Here is an 11,416-nt window from a genome sequence, read left to right as displayed (position 1 = left end):
CGACTAAAGATAATTCAATCGTAAATGGACTTTTGACAATAAAATCGTCGAGGTGATATTTTGAGCCACTGTCGGCCGATCCAAGGATAGTTAGGGGTCAGCTCGCCGCTGTCATAGTAGTGGATCGCGGGTGATTCCGCTGGACGGCGAAATGAGTTGACGAATGATCCTGAACTTATACCAAACGATCATGCCCCTCGAATCTAGCAATTAATCCTCGCGATTTTATTGACAATCGAAGTCAGTACGTTATGAATAAATTATACGTGACTCGATTTAGTATCAGTCCCGGGTCGTATAGACGAATTTCCCAAAAGCCACCCATTAGTCTGAGAAATGCTCGAGTTACATTATGTATATACAATTTAAATTTTTATTAGAGACCAAACCAAGCATCAGAAAATTCGGAAAGTCACGGCAGGACCTTTGGACGACGTTGCAATTGGAACGTACATCTCTGGATTTCTTCGGATTTTTCAGAAAAGTTTGATTTCGGCGAGAAACGAAGAAACTGACCATTTTACCCCTAAGGATTAACAAAGGGCATGTTTTATGGGCAAAGGGCATTTTGGTAATTTTGCCCTAAAAGTTGGAAAATACAATTTTGCCCTTGGACTTTTTGAGAAATTACAAGATTGCCCTTGGATATTTTTGGCAAGATTCGATCTGGGCCGTCGGTTTCAAGATTAGATCGAATCTGGACCGTTGGATCAAAAAGATTAGACAAGGGCATTTTGGTCATTTGCCATTTTAGTCTAAAATGTATTATTTAAGTCCACAAGACCCATTTCTCTCTCCTCTCTTCTTCCTCTCCCCTGTGAAACCCCACCGTGAGCAGCCCCCCCTTTCGATCTCTCTCTCTCCCTCCGCCAGGTCGCCGCTGCGCCATCACTGCCGCCGGTCACGCCCGCTGGATCGCCGCCGCCACCGCCGAGCCTCACGCTCCCCATCCCGCCATCCGTCTCTCTCTCCCTCTCGGTTTCCCCTTGGTCGTGAGCCAACCGGCCACCGCCCAAGCCACCGCCGTCCGCCCCAAGCCGATTGCCGCCGCCGGGAGCCGTTCTTCGTCGCCGCCGTTCCCTATTGAGCACTGCCGCTTTCCGTTCTAGCCGCGATAGTCTAGAACGCGGGTAAGTCGCGCTCTAAACCCGACCTAGGGTATTGGGAATTGACGGGTGATTTTTGGGTGGAATCGGGTTTAAATTTATGTGTGAAATGGTGAGATTTAGAAGTGGAATTATGTGGCAGACCTTAGGTTTTGATTCAGGAAATTTTGGTGGATTATTTGACATAGACAGTGGGCTGTGGATGACTGTTCACGGGACTGTGATGGGCCAATCGGGACGCGAGTTGGACTTTTAGAACCGGTATTTAATGGCGAGAAAGTCTCGTGAAGGACCGGAATCGATTTGACGCCATTTGGTCGGAGAAAAATGACGAATTGTGCATGTATGGCGTGTTGGTACTATGACTGAATTCTTGTGATGAATTGAGTGCATGGTTGTGTAATTGTCTGACTGAAATATGCTTGTTGGGTGCACGCGTGGGCCAGATTATTTTAATTACTATTATTGGCTGTGTTGACTGCTGGGTGAGCATGGTTTGTGTATAATTGATGCGTGCACGGGCCATGTGTGATTGGCCAGTTGTGTGTGGTAAATGCTTATTGAGCATGTGCCTAAGTGAGAAGGAAATGTGGCGTGATATGTATTCGTGGAAATTGTGCCGTCCTGAGGCGTGTAGGTTTACGCGGGACGATGCCCGGTATTACCGGAAGATTGCTAGCCTGAGGCGTGTACTTCAACGCGGGTTACGCAATAGGTGGCAGGTGTTGAGCCTGAGGCGTGTACGTTTACGCGGGCAAGAAATATGACCTGAGGCATGTACGTTTACGCGGGCCCGGAAGTGATGTGAAAAGAAGTCGCAGTGTACCTAAGGCGTGTACGTGTACGCGGGTCACTGGCGAAGAATGTGGATGAGGGATGATGAGAACGGAATGAATGTATGGCATGAGAATTGTGCATACTTGTGATTGTGCTGATGTGCCTGCTATGTGATAATGGTATGTGTGCAATTGTGTTTGTGAAATTGTCTGGAGGTACGTGATAGCCTAGGTGGGGTTTAGGGGTGAACTTGCTGAGAGGTGTTCTCATGGTTGTTTTAACCAATATTTTCAGAACCCCGACCTGAGCCATGAACCCACCGCCACGGCCACCAGAACGTTTTGGAGTACCTGTGCACACCGAGCTAGAAGTCTTAGAGTTTCTTATGGGAGATGGTATGACCTGGATTAAGCACACTACTACCGTTTTCGTAGACGTAGGTTTACCCCTTTGGGAGGAGCAGAAGTACACTGCCTGGTTCTTCCGGGATGCTGACGGGGCTGAGTTCGGGCCCGTTAGAGGATTCGATGTTCCTTTTGATCTTGTTAGGGATTGGGACCCGATTGCCATACTCCCGATTGATGGAGAGTTGACTAGTACGGAGGTTAGTGTAGCGCAGTCTGGGATGCATCCAGCACCCGCCACTCAGGGATCTTCTGAGGCTGAGTATGAGCCCGAGCCCGAAGCATCACAAGCTGAGGATGACCCGATGGACATAGATTTAGAACCAATCCCCGAGGAGGAACCAGAGGAAGAGGAACCAGATGAGGAGGAACCAGAAGAGGTGGAGCCCGAGGTAGAGCCTGAGGGCGAGCCTGAGGAGTCGGATGAGCCGGCAGGAGACCCGGAGTATATACTCCTGTTTGAGGAATATATGGACTCCAATTTCGTGCTAGAATATAATTTCTTCGATTTCCTAACCAAGGAGTACCAGAACGCCGTTCCAGCTAAGTCGGGTGACATTGATCATCCGATTGTGATTGAGGCAGAGTTGGAGTCTTCGGATGAGCCATCGGATCAGGGGGGTTTAGACTCCGGTGATGATGAGTTAGACTCAGAATGGACGCCTAGCAAGGGGCGTAAGGGTTAGTACAGGGGTTCCTAGTAGGTTTTTGGAAAGTAACATTTTTGGCGATAGAAAGCCAGGTCATCGATCTTTTTGGTATATCGATGGTTTGTAATGCGGTGTGCAAGTGTAGGCGATGGTTGTAGATTGTAGCGGTTATAAGTTGTGAATATTTTATAAGTGGGTAATGAAAAGAAATATGTGCATTCTCCCTGAATATTCTCCCCAGTTTAATTGTCCGGGTTAATTGTGATTTCCGTTGTGAATTTAAATCTCTGATGTTTATAATTGAGGTCGGCGATAATTCCTGGGTTGTCGCATAAATCGACTAGAGGTGGATGTTGTGGGCTCGCTAGGGTTCGGGGCGTGACACTTGGGAATAAAGCCAGACCACTATAAATTGATGTGTGATCTATCTTTATTGCCCACTATCATCACACACGTTGTTTAACATTGTATATTATCTTGCTTGCTAATTGTTGTGATATATTTCGCAAAAGTTTTATAATATCTTTATCCAACCTATTCAACCCCCTCCCCCTTCTGGGTTGTATTTTTAGTCTCAACACCAAGATCGACCTTCGTTCTAGGTATCATCAGTTGAAGATAAAGTCAGAGGACGTACCTAAAATTGCTTTCAGAACAAGGTATGACCATCTCGTCATGCCTTTTGGATTAACGAATACGCCAGCTACTTTCATGGATATAATGAATAGGATATCCAATGAGTATCTAGATAGGTTTATCGTAGTGTTCATCAATGATGTTTTGGTGTATGCGAGGAATTTGGAGGAACAAGAACAACATTTGAGGTTTGTTCCGTAGATTTTGCGTGAAAAGTTGTATAATAAATTTAGTAAATGTGATTTTTAACTTGATAATATAGAGTTTGTGAGCCATGTAATCTCGAAGTATGCAATTTCAATAGACCCAAAGAAAGTTGAAGGAGTTGTTCAGTAAAATCGCCCTACTAATATTATGGAAGTGAGAAGTTTTCCCGAGTTAGCGAGTTATCGAAGGTGATATGTGGAGGGATTCTTGAAAATTGCCATTCCACTTACTCGTCTAACTCTGAAGGGAAGTAAATTTGTGTGATCATATCAATGTGAGCTTATAGTTTCTAAGAGTTAAAGAAGTAGTTAGTGTCAGCTCCTATGTTGACCTTGCCTTCAGGAATTGGTGGCTTCACATTTTACTGTGATTCATCTAAAGAAAGTTTAGATTGTGTACTTATGCGAGATGATAATATTGTGGCCTATGTCTCTAGACAATTAAAATCACTTGAGAAGAACTACCCCATTCATGATCTAGAGTAAGCAGCAATTGTGTTTGCTTTGAAAATTTGGTAGCACTACTTGTATAGTGAAAAATATGAAGTCTTTATAAATCACAAAAGTCTGAAGTATATTTTTACACGGAAAGAACTGAACATAAGGCAGAGGAGATGGTTAGAATTTATGAAAGATTATGACCTATTTATCAATTACCATCCTGGTAAAGGCAAATGTAGTACATATGCCTTAAGTTGTAAGTCTTCTAGAAATATGGCAACATTATTCACTTCTCAGAAGCCTATTCTTGAGTATATGAGAATGTTGGACTTGGAGGTATTGATACATCAGCTTGGTGTTCAATTAGCTCATTCCAAGTACAACCGAAATAGATTGATAGAATCAAATCTAAAAAAAATTAAGATCCTCAATTACTGAGAAGGTGAGGAAGTTAGGGGACAAGCAAATTTCAGTATTCACGTAGACGGGTCTTTGAGGTTTTGTGGTCGGTTATGTGTTCCTAATGATTCAGAGTTGAAAAGGGAAATATTGTAGGAAGCACACATCACCATATCTCAATTCATTCGTGGAGCACTAAAATGTACATGGATTTGAGAGGAAACTTATCGTGGATCAACATGAAGAGAGATAATATAAAATTTGTCAAACAGTGTCTTGTTGTCAGCAAGGGAAAATTGAGCATAAAAAACCAGGTGTATAGTTGCACCCCTTTGAAATACCCAAATGAAAGTGGAAGTATATCACCATGGACTTCATCGTCGGTCTATTGAGGACACCAAGTGGTAAGAATGTTATATGGGTGATTATTGAACAATTAACTGAGTTTACACACTTTTTGTCATATCGATTTGGCCTTTCATTGAAAGACATGGCAAAGCGATATGTCAATGAAATAGTGAAGCCTCGTGAGGTTCTAGTGAGCATTGTTTCTGACAAAGATCCCAGATTTGTGTTCAATTTGCATTTACTCCCGAACTCGTAATTCATGATACAGAGGACATTAAAGGACATTACAAAGTTTATTCAGCAAGAAAAGAAACCCCTTCAAAAGTACATTCCTAATATCAAACTTGAAGCTTCTTCTTGGACATGGAATCGCGTTTCATGCTAACCTTCCACTTGTGCCAAGGAGTTCTGCAATAAGCTTTCAGATCCTGCCGAACACTGCAGAAACCAATGTTCCTCTTCCAAACCCCACTCTCCTTTCCAAAACTGTTGAAAAGATTTGCCAATGTCTCATCATTTCCCAACCAGTTCTCAATATTGATTATCCCTTTCTGGATCAGCAGCTTCGCATCGGCTCTAGTGTTGATGAGATTCCCCAAGAATGCTATGTAATCTATGAAGTAACTATCATCCCTGTAATATGACTGCTCAAAAGCCATGATATTCCTGAGAAAAGACTCGGTCCAAGGAAATAGCTTGAAACATGGGATTTCAAGAACACCCTTTGAGAATTTGATGTCAAATAGGCAGTGGCTCTTGCTCATCCTGAACTTCACTCCGGCTGCTTGAAGCAGCGATGCCCTAGGTATTGCTTCGATCTTCTTTCTTCCATCGTGTAGTGCCTTACGCGTGGTGGGTAAGTACGAAGATCTTAAAGCATCCAATAAATGCTTGACATTGGAGTCGAATATCCTCTCCGGTTCTGCTTTGGGATTCGCTCAGAAGCCAAAAAAATCGTAGGCGAGCACCAATAAAGATGGGAATTCTCCCAATTGAGTACCCAATGCGAAATTGAATAGATTTTCTAGAACAAAAAATGGAACTTGATTCTCCATCTAACTCATGCCTCTTCTCAAGTCGGTGAGCATCCACTGTTTTTGCTTGTCGAAGATGATATCATTCTCGGCCCTCCTTTTCGGGAAACGATTCAACAAGAACAGCTCAATGATGAATACACCATCTACAAGAACCATTGTGACGAACTCAATACTGCTGGGATCAATGTTCTCCAAGTAACACTGGCGAGTACGTTTGTGATATCCTGAAAATTTGACTCAATTTGGTGATTTATGAAATGGTGATTTCATCAACGTTCTATTAGTTAATTCTTACCCTGACTTGATCACTTAGGGAATACTAACCAAAGAGGAAAGGCTATCGAAGAATTTACTTCCAACAGCCGCCCGTTAGTTCGAGATGAACTATAGATGTGATTGATCGATCGATTTTGGCCACGAATTATGATCTGATTTTGAGTGTCGAATACTCAAGGATTTCACACGCGAACCATAGGACGTCGCCTCATAATTTTTACGAATTGGCCATCGAAAATTCCAATTTCGAAAAATGATTGATAAATCGGAAATTCAACGCTAGAAATGGAAGTGAACTGAGCAAAGCCCGTTGGGCCTCGTGTCCGAGGGGGCCGACCACCAAGGCCCGATAAGTATGAGTCAGCCCATAATTTGATGCTCGGGCCGAAGATAAAATAGTAATTTGGGGGACAAATTTAAGAAAAATTTCCAAAGAAATTGTTGGAAGATTTTTTTTGGGTAATGATTAAACCCTTCTCTCTCTCTCTTACCTTTTTCCCTTGGCTGACCCCCCACCGAACCCACCCACTCCCCATCATTTCCCCCTCTCTTTCTTCTTCTTTTCTTCTCCTTCTTCGTTGGTTTTGCTTCTTCACTGCTGCCGCTTCTGCTGGTTCTGCTTCTGCTCCTCTGCTGCTGCTGCTTCTGCTTCTGCTTTGCTGCTGCTGCTTCTTGTTCTGCTTCCTTCGGCTTCTTCATTTCCAGCCGCCGGACTAGTCCATTTCTCGTCAGAAACGGCCCCGCCGGTTAAGCCGCTTGTTTGCTGCCATCCCAGCCACCAAGACGCCACCACCAACCACCATTTCGTCCCCGGTTCAGCCCTCAAGCAGCGCCGAACAGCCGCTCACAGCCAGCTGGTTTCTACTGGAACGCCAACTTCGATGCCCGTCGTCCGTCCCCGCCTTTGCAGCTGCTGGTCCGCTGCTGTCCAGCCACCTAGCCGACACCACCAGACACCATTTCACGCTCAGAACAGCCCCAAGCAGCCCTGACCAGCCACCACAGCAGCCGCTCCTTCGCCGTGCCCGGATCGCCGCCGTTCATCGCTCGTAAAGCAAAACCGGAGCCGCCACAAGCGAGCTCGCTTCGTCGCCGTCATTCTCGTGTTAACGCCATCATTAAACGAGTAAGTTAACCCTCATCCCTCGTTTAGGGTGTTAAACTTGCTTAGGGTAGTTTAGTTTAAGTTTAAGCTAAGTTTATGGCTAGTTAAGTGGGATTAAAGTTATCGTTAGATTATTAGATAATTGTTGGTGATAAGTTATCGGCGGATAATAAGTTATCATTGGATGTGGTGATAGGTTATCAGTATTTAATTGATAAGTTATCGGTAAATTTTAACGATAGGTTATCGGTATATTCGATAAGTTATGATTGTTTGTGTGATAAGCTATTGTTGTGTTCGCGATAAGTTATCGCTATTTTTACGATAAGTTATCTATTATTTTATCATTACTATTTATTTTATTAAATTAATTAATTTTTGGAATTAAATAATAATATTTTATTCAAAAAATGTATTTATTAATAAAATATTTGATTTTCGATAATTAAATATTAATATTTTTGAATGATTTTTAATATCGAATTGTGATTGTTTTATGTATAAATTGTGATGCTAATGTTCGATTTCGCTGTATAAGTTGGCGTATGTGGCAAATGATTTGAATGATTATGATTCGAGAAAATATTTTGAATCTTTGAAAATAAATTATGTTAGGATTTAAATATTAATATATTATTATTAAATAATTAAATTTTCGAATTTATTTATTATTATTTCGGAAAATTTTTAATCTGAAATTATAATTTCTACGCTTGAATGGTGGCGATTATGCCGTGAATCGTCGTATTAATTTGATTATATGACAAATTGTTTTGAATGGAAGTTTTCAAGGAAAACTTATGAGATTTTTAGAATTAAACTATTTTATTGCTAGGCCAAGAAATGATAGTGATGCTTTGTGATTGATAAACATGTTTGGCATCGAAGCTTGCAAGAATTGATAGACTGTTTGCACGAGTGACCACTTGGTTTGTTATGCGGTATTATATGAGCACTATTCATGGATGCATGAGCTAATTGAAAAGATAATAATTGACCGAAATGCTTGTGTGCTCGTGTGGTCACACGTCGAAGCCTTCTTGCTGTAGATCACTTGACGATGCCCGATTTATCGAGGTCTGCTGCAGATTGTGCTCGATTTTATCGGATGCCTGGAGATTATCTAGATAGCCGATACTCCGGATGCCGAATCGCGGCTCGATGGCGGATTCGATGCTCCTTAAGGGATACCATCTTACTGTATATCGTTTGATATTGCCGTATTGGAATGCCGTCTTACTATAGATCATTTGACGTAGCCATGCCCAACGGGGCGGGACGGAGCCCGGTCATGCCGGAAGACTGCCATCTTGCTGCGGATCACTTGATGTGTAGTGGCCCCGAGGGGGCGTAATAACTGGAATACGTATGATGCATAGTGCCTGATTATGTGATAGAAACTGCTAGGCATGGTATGGGACGTGCCCAAGTGGATTCTATCTTATAATCGAGACACGCATGCTGTGATGCATTGATGCATGGGAAATCTCTTTAAATGCTTTGAGTATGTGACATGTTCATTTCATCAACGAATGTACCAAGGCAAGGTAAGGATGCCTGTGGTTGTTTAATGATTTTGCTATTGATGCTGTATTGCCTGATTAGGGACCCCCAAGGCGAGTTGGCCTCCTAAGCGGGGCTTAGGCCATTAACTTACTGAGATTTTATCTCATTTGTTGCTGTTAAACCTTTTCAGGACCTTAGCATGTCGTTACTCCCTATGCGGTTTGGAGTACAGCAGATTTTGGTTGGTTTTTGAGGGTTAGGCTTGGAAGCTGATCTTTTAGACGGAATAGATTAACCCTAGCCTTTATCTTTTGCTGGCTTTTTGAGGAAACGGCTGAAGTGGGCTTGTAAGGATGTTCCCAGGGTTAATCGATTATATATGAAAAAAAATGGCTTTTGTTATGACTGGTTTTCCTCTGCTATCTCTGATTTGATTATTGTTTGGGGTTCGTTGTGTTGGTTATCGTTTTCGCTTGCGTAATTCAAAAATAAAAAGAAAAGGGTTAGTGACGAGTCCTGGGTCGTCACATCATGATGACCACATCGGGATGTTGCTTATTTGTAGGGTTCGGGGCGTGACATCCCCGTTGAATTGGTATCAGAGCAAGGTCAGCTCGATCCAAGTTTGGTCGAGACCTAGAGTGATAAAGTGCGATGGGTTTTGGGATAGTGAGTTAGGAAAACACTTTGTGCCTATGTTTGATTGTTAGCTTTCTCGTTTGTAAGCGGGTTGGTCAGGAATTCTAATTCCTTATTGGAATTGGAAAGCAGGTTTCTGTAACAATCCTACAAGATGAGCGATCTTGAGCAGAAAGCCCCTCGGAGAAGGGTATCGTTGAGGCAGATTAGTGCTAGAGAGAGAGCACCCGAGGATCCTAGGTTGGACCGGATCCTGCAAGCTTTGGAGACCTTGGTCGGGCAGCAGGCTCAGAATCAAGCCGCTGCTGATGCTGTCCCTGTTGATATTCCATTGGCTGGAAATGGAAATGGGAATCCACCCATGCACAAGTTAGTGGATCAATTTTTGAAGCTCAAGCCGCCCAAGTTCACTGGTACGGGTGATCTTGAGGCTACAACCCTCTGGATCGGGGAGTTGGAAAAGGCTTTTGCCTTACTGAGATGTTCGGACGAAGATAAGGTGACACTGGCAGTCTATCAGTTGCAAGGTAATGCCAGCACATGGTGGGAAGCTTTCTATAATAAGTATTTCTTAGACTACGCTGGGAAACAGAAGATGAACGAGTTTGAGCGTCTCCGGCAGAACCAATTGTCGGTAGACCAGTACGAGGCTAAGTTTGTTGAATTGTCCAAATATGCGTTGAGATTGGTTGAAGATCCAGTTGATAAGACAATGAGATTTGGGAATGGGCTGAAGCCCGAGATTAAGGATCAATTGGTGCCCCTGAGTATGAAGGATTATGATGAGCTGTATGAGAGGGCATAGCTGATTGAGAGAAACTTGGCGAAGAGGATAGCCGCGTCTGGATCGCGGTATGTGCCAAATAAGGATAACCACCAGTTTGGGAAGAAACCGATGACAGGAAGTAGATTTTCTGTCCCTCCCAACAGGAAAGGTGGCGTGAAGAAGCCGGCACCCAATCAAAACGGTACGTGCCGCTTTTGCCGTAGGAGCCATGGATCAGCCGGTGCCCAACAACAACAATGGCGCCTATCGCTTATGTGGAAGGGGCCATGGATCAGTCTCGTGTCCTGCTAGGACAGGTGCTTTCTTTAGTTGCGGCCAGCATAGCCATGATATCAGAGATTGTCCACGCCAGGCAGCGGGAGTGCAAAGACCAATGCAGCAAGTAGGACAACCTGCAAGAAATGCCTCGCCAAACCAGTTGAACCGACCCCAAGTGCAAGGACGGGTGTATGCTGTCACCAGAAAGGAGGCAGAGGACTCGCCTGCCGTCATTACAGGTGCGGTCTCGTTACACGACCATGCTGCATATGCTTTGTTTGATCCTGGAGCCACACATTCCTTTGTGGCCATGCAGTTTGTGGAATTAGTGGGGTTAAATTTGGAACCGTTGGGAGTGGTTTATAGCATTTCTGCCCCTCTAAAGGATAGCGTAGTATCGATATTAGGATGTGTTGGCTGCAAGTTATCTGTTGATGGTCGTGACAACAGCATAGATTTGATTGTTTTAACGATGTTTGAATTTGACGTAATTATTGGAATGGATTGGCTCACCAAGCAACGAGCCACTGTAAATTGTTATCGTAAGACGATACAGTTTGAGCCAATAGGGAGTGTTGGTTTTGAGTGTGTCGAGAATCGAGGAGGACCTTCGATCCCTTTGATCTCGTCACTCGAGGCGACTCGGTTATTGGATGTGGGTTGCCAAGGTTATTTGGCAACTGTAGTGGATACGTCAGTAAAGGAGCTGAGAATGGAAAATATCGCTGTAGTACAAGAGTTTTCGGACGTCTTCCCTGAGGAATTGCCTGGGTTGCCCCCAGAAAGAGAAATAGAATTTGTGATTGAGTTAGCCCCTGGAACGGAACCGATTTCTAAGGCA

The 11,416-nt window shown here is 43.5% G+C and overlaps 2 protein-coding genes across 2 annotated transcripts; one reads left to right on the top strand and one right to left on the bottom strand.

Annotated features, from left to right (window-relative positions):
* Positions 1–5,305: 5,305 nt before the first annotated feature.
* LOC115686213 (UPF0481 protein At3g47200-like) lies at positions 5,306–6,160 on the bottom strand. Its single transcript, XM_030611432.1, has 2 exons — positions 6,034–6,160; positions 5,306–5,889 (listed from the first exon to the last, which is right to left on the bottom strand). Exons 1-2 carry the CDS (start codon positions 6,158–6,160, stop codon positions 5,306–5,308), a joined length of 711 nt encoding a protein of 236 aa, XP_030467292.1.
* A 3,524-nt stretch (positions 6,161–9,684) lies between these two features.
* On the top strand, positions 9,685–10,335 carry LOC115686212 (uncharacterized). Its single transcript, XM_030611431.1, has one exon. The coding sequence runs from the start codon at positions 9,685–9,687 to the stop codon at positions 10,333–10,335; it is 651 nt and encodes a 216-aa protein (XP_030467291.1).
* The last annotated feature ends 1,081 nt before the right edge of the window (positions 10,336–11,416 follow it).

This window comes from Syzygium oleosum, unplaced genomic scaffold (genome assembly GCF_021117445.2).
Source record: "Syzygium oleosum isolate NSW1041296 unplaced genomic scaffold, Sole_v2.1 Sole_v2.16, whole genome shotgun sequence".
Taxonomy (NCBI): Eukaryota; Viridiplantae; Streptophyta; class Magnoliopsida; order Myrtales; family Myrtaceae; genus Syzygium; species Syzygium oleosum.
This window is presented reverse-complemented; position numbering and strand designations above follow the sequence as displayed.

Excerpts from the sequence above, each read along its gene's own strand:
- LOC115686213 (XM_030611432.1), bottom strand. The coding sequence starts at position 6,160 with ATGGTTCTTGTAGATGGTGTATTCATCATTGAGCTGTTCTTGTTGAAT. Across the intron at positions 5,890-6,033 it reads GCTCACCGACTTGAGAAGAG|AACCGGAGAGGATATTCGAC; the intron begins GCATGAGTTAGA and ends ATCCCAAAGCAG.
- LOC115686212 (XM_030611431.1), top strand. The coding sequence starts at position 9,685 with ATGAGCGATCTTGAGCAGAAAGCCCCTCGGAGAAGGGTATCGTTGAGG.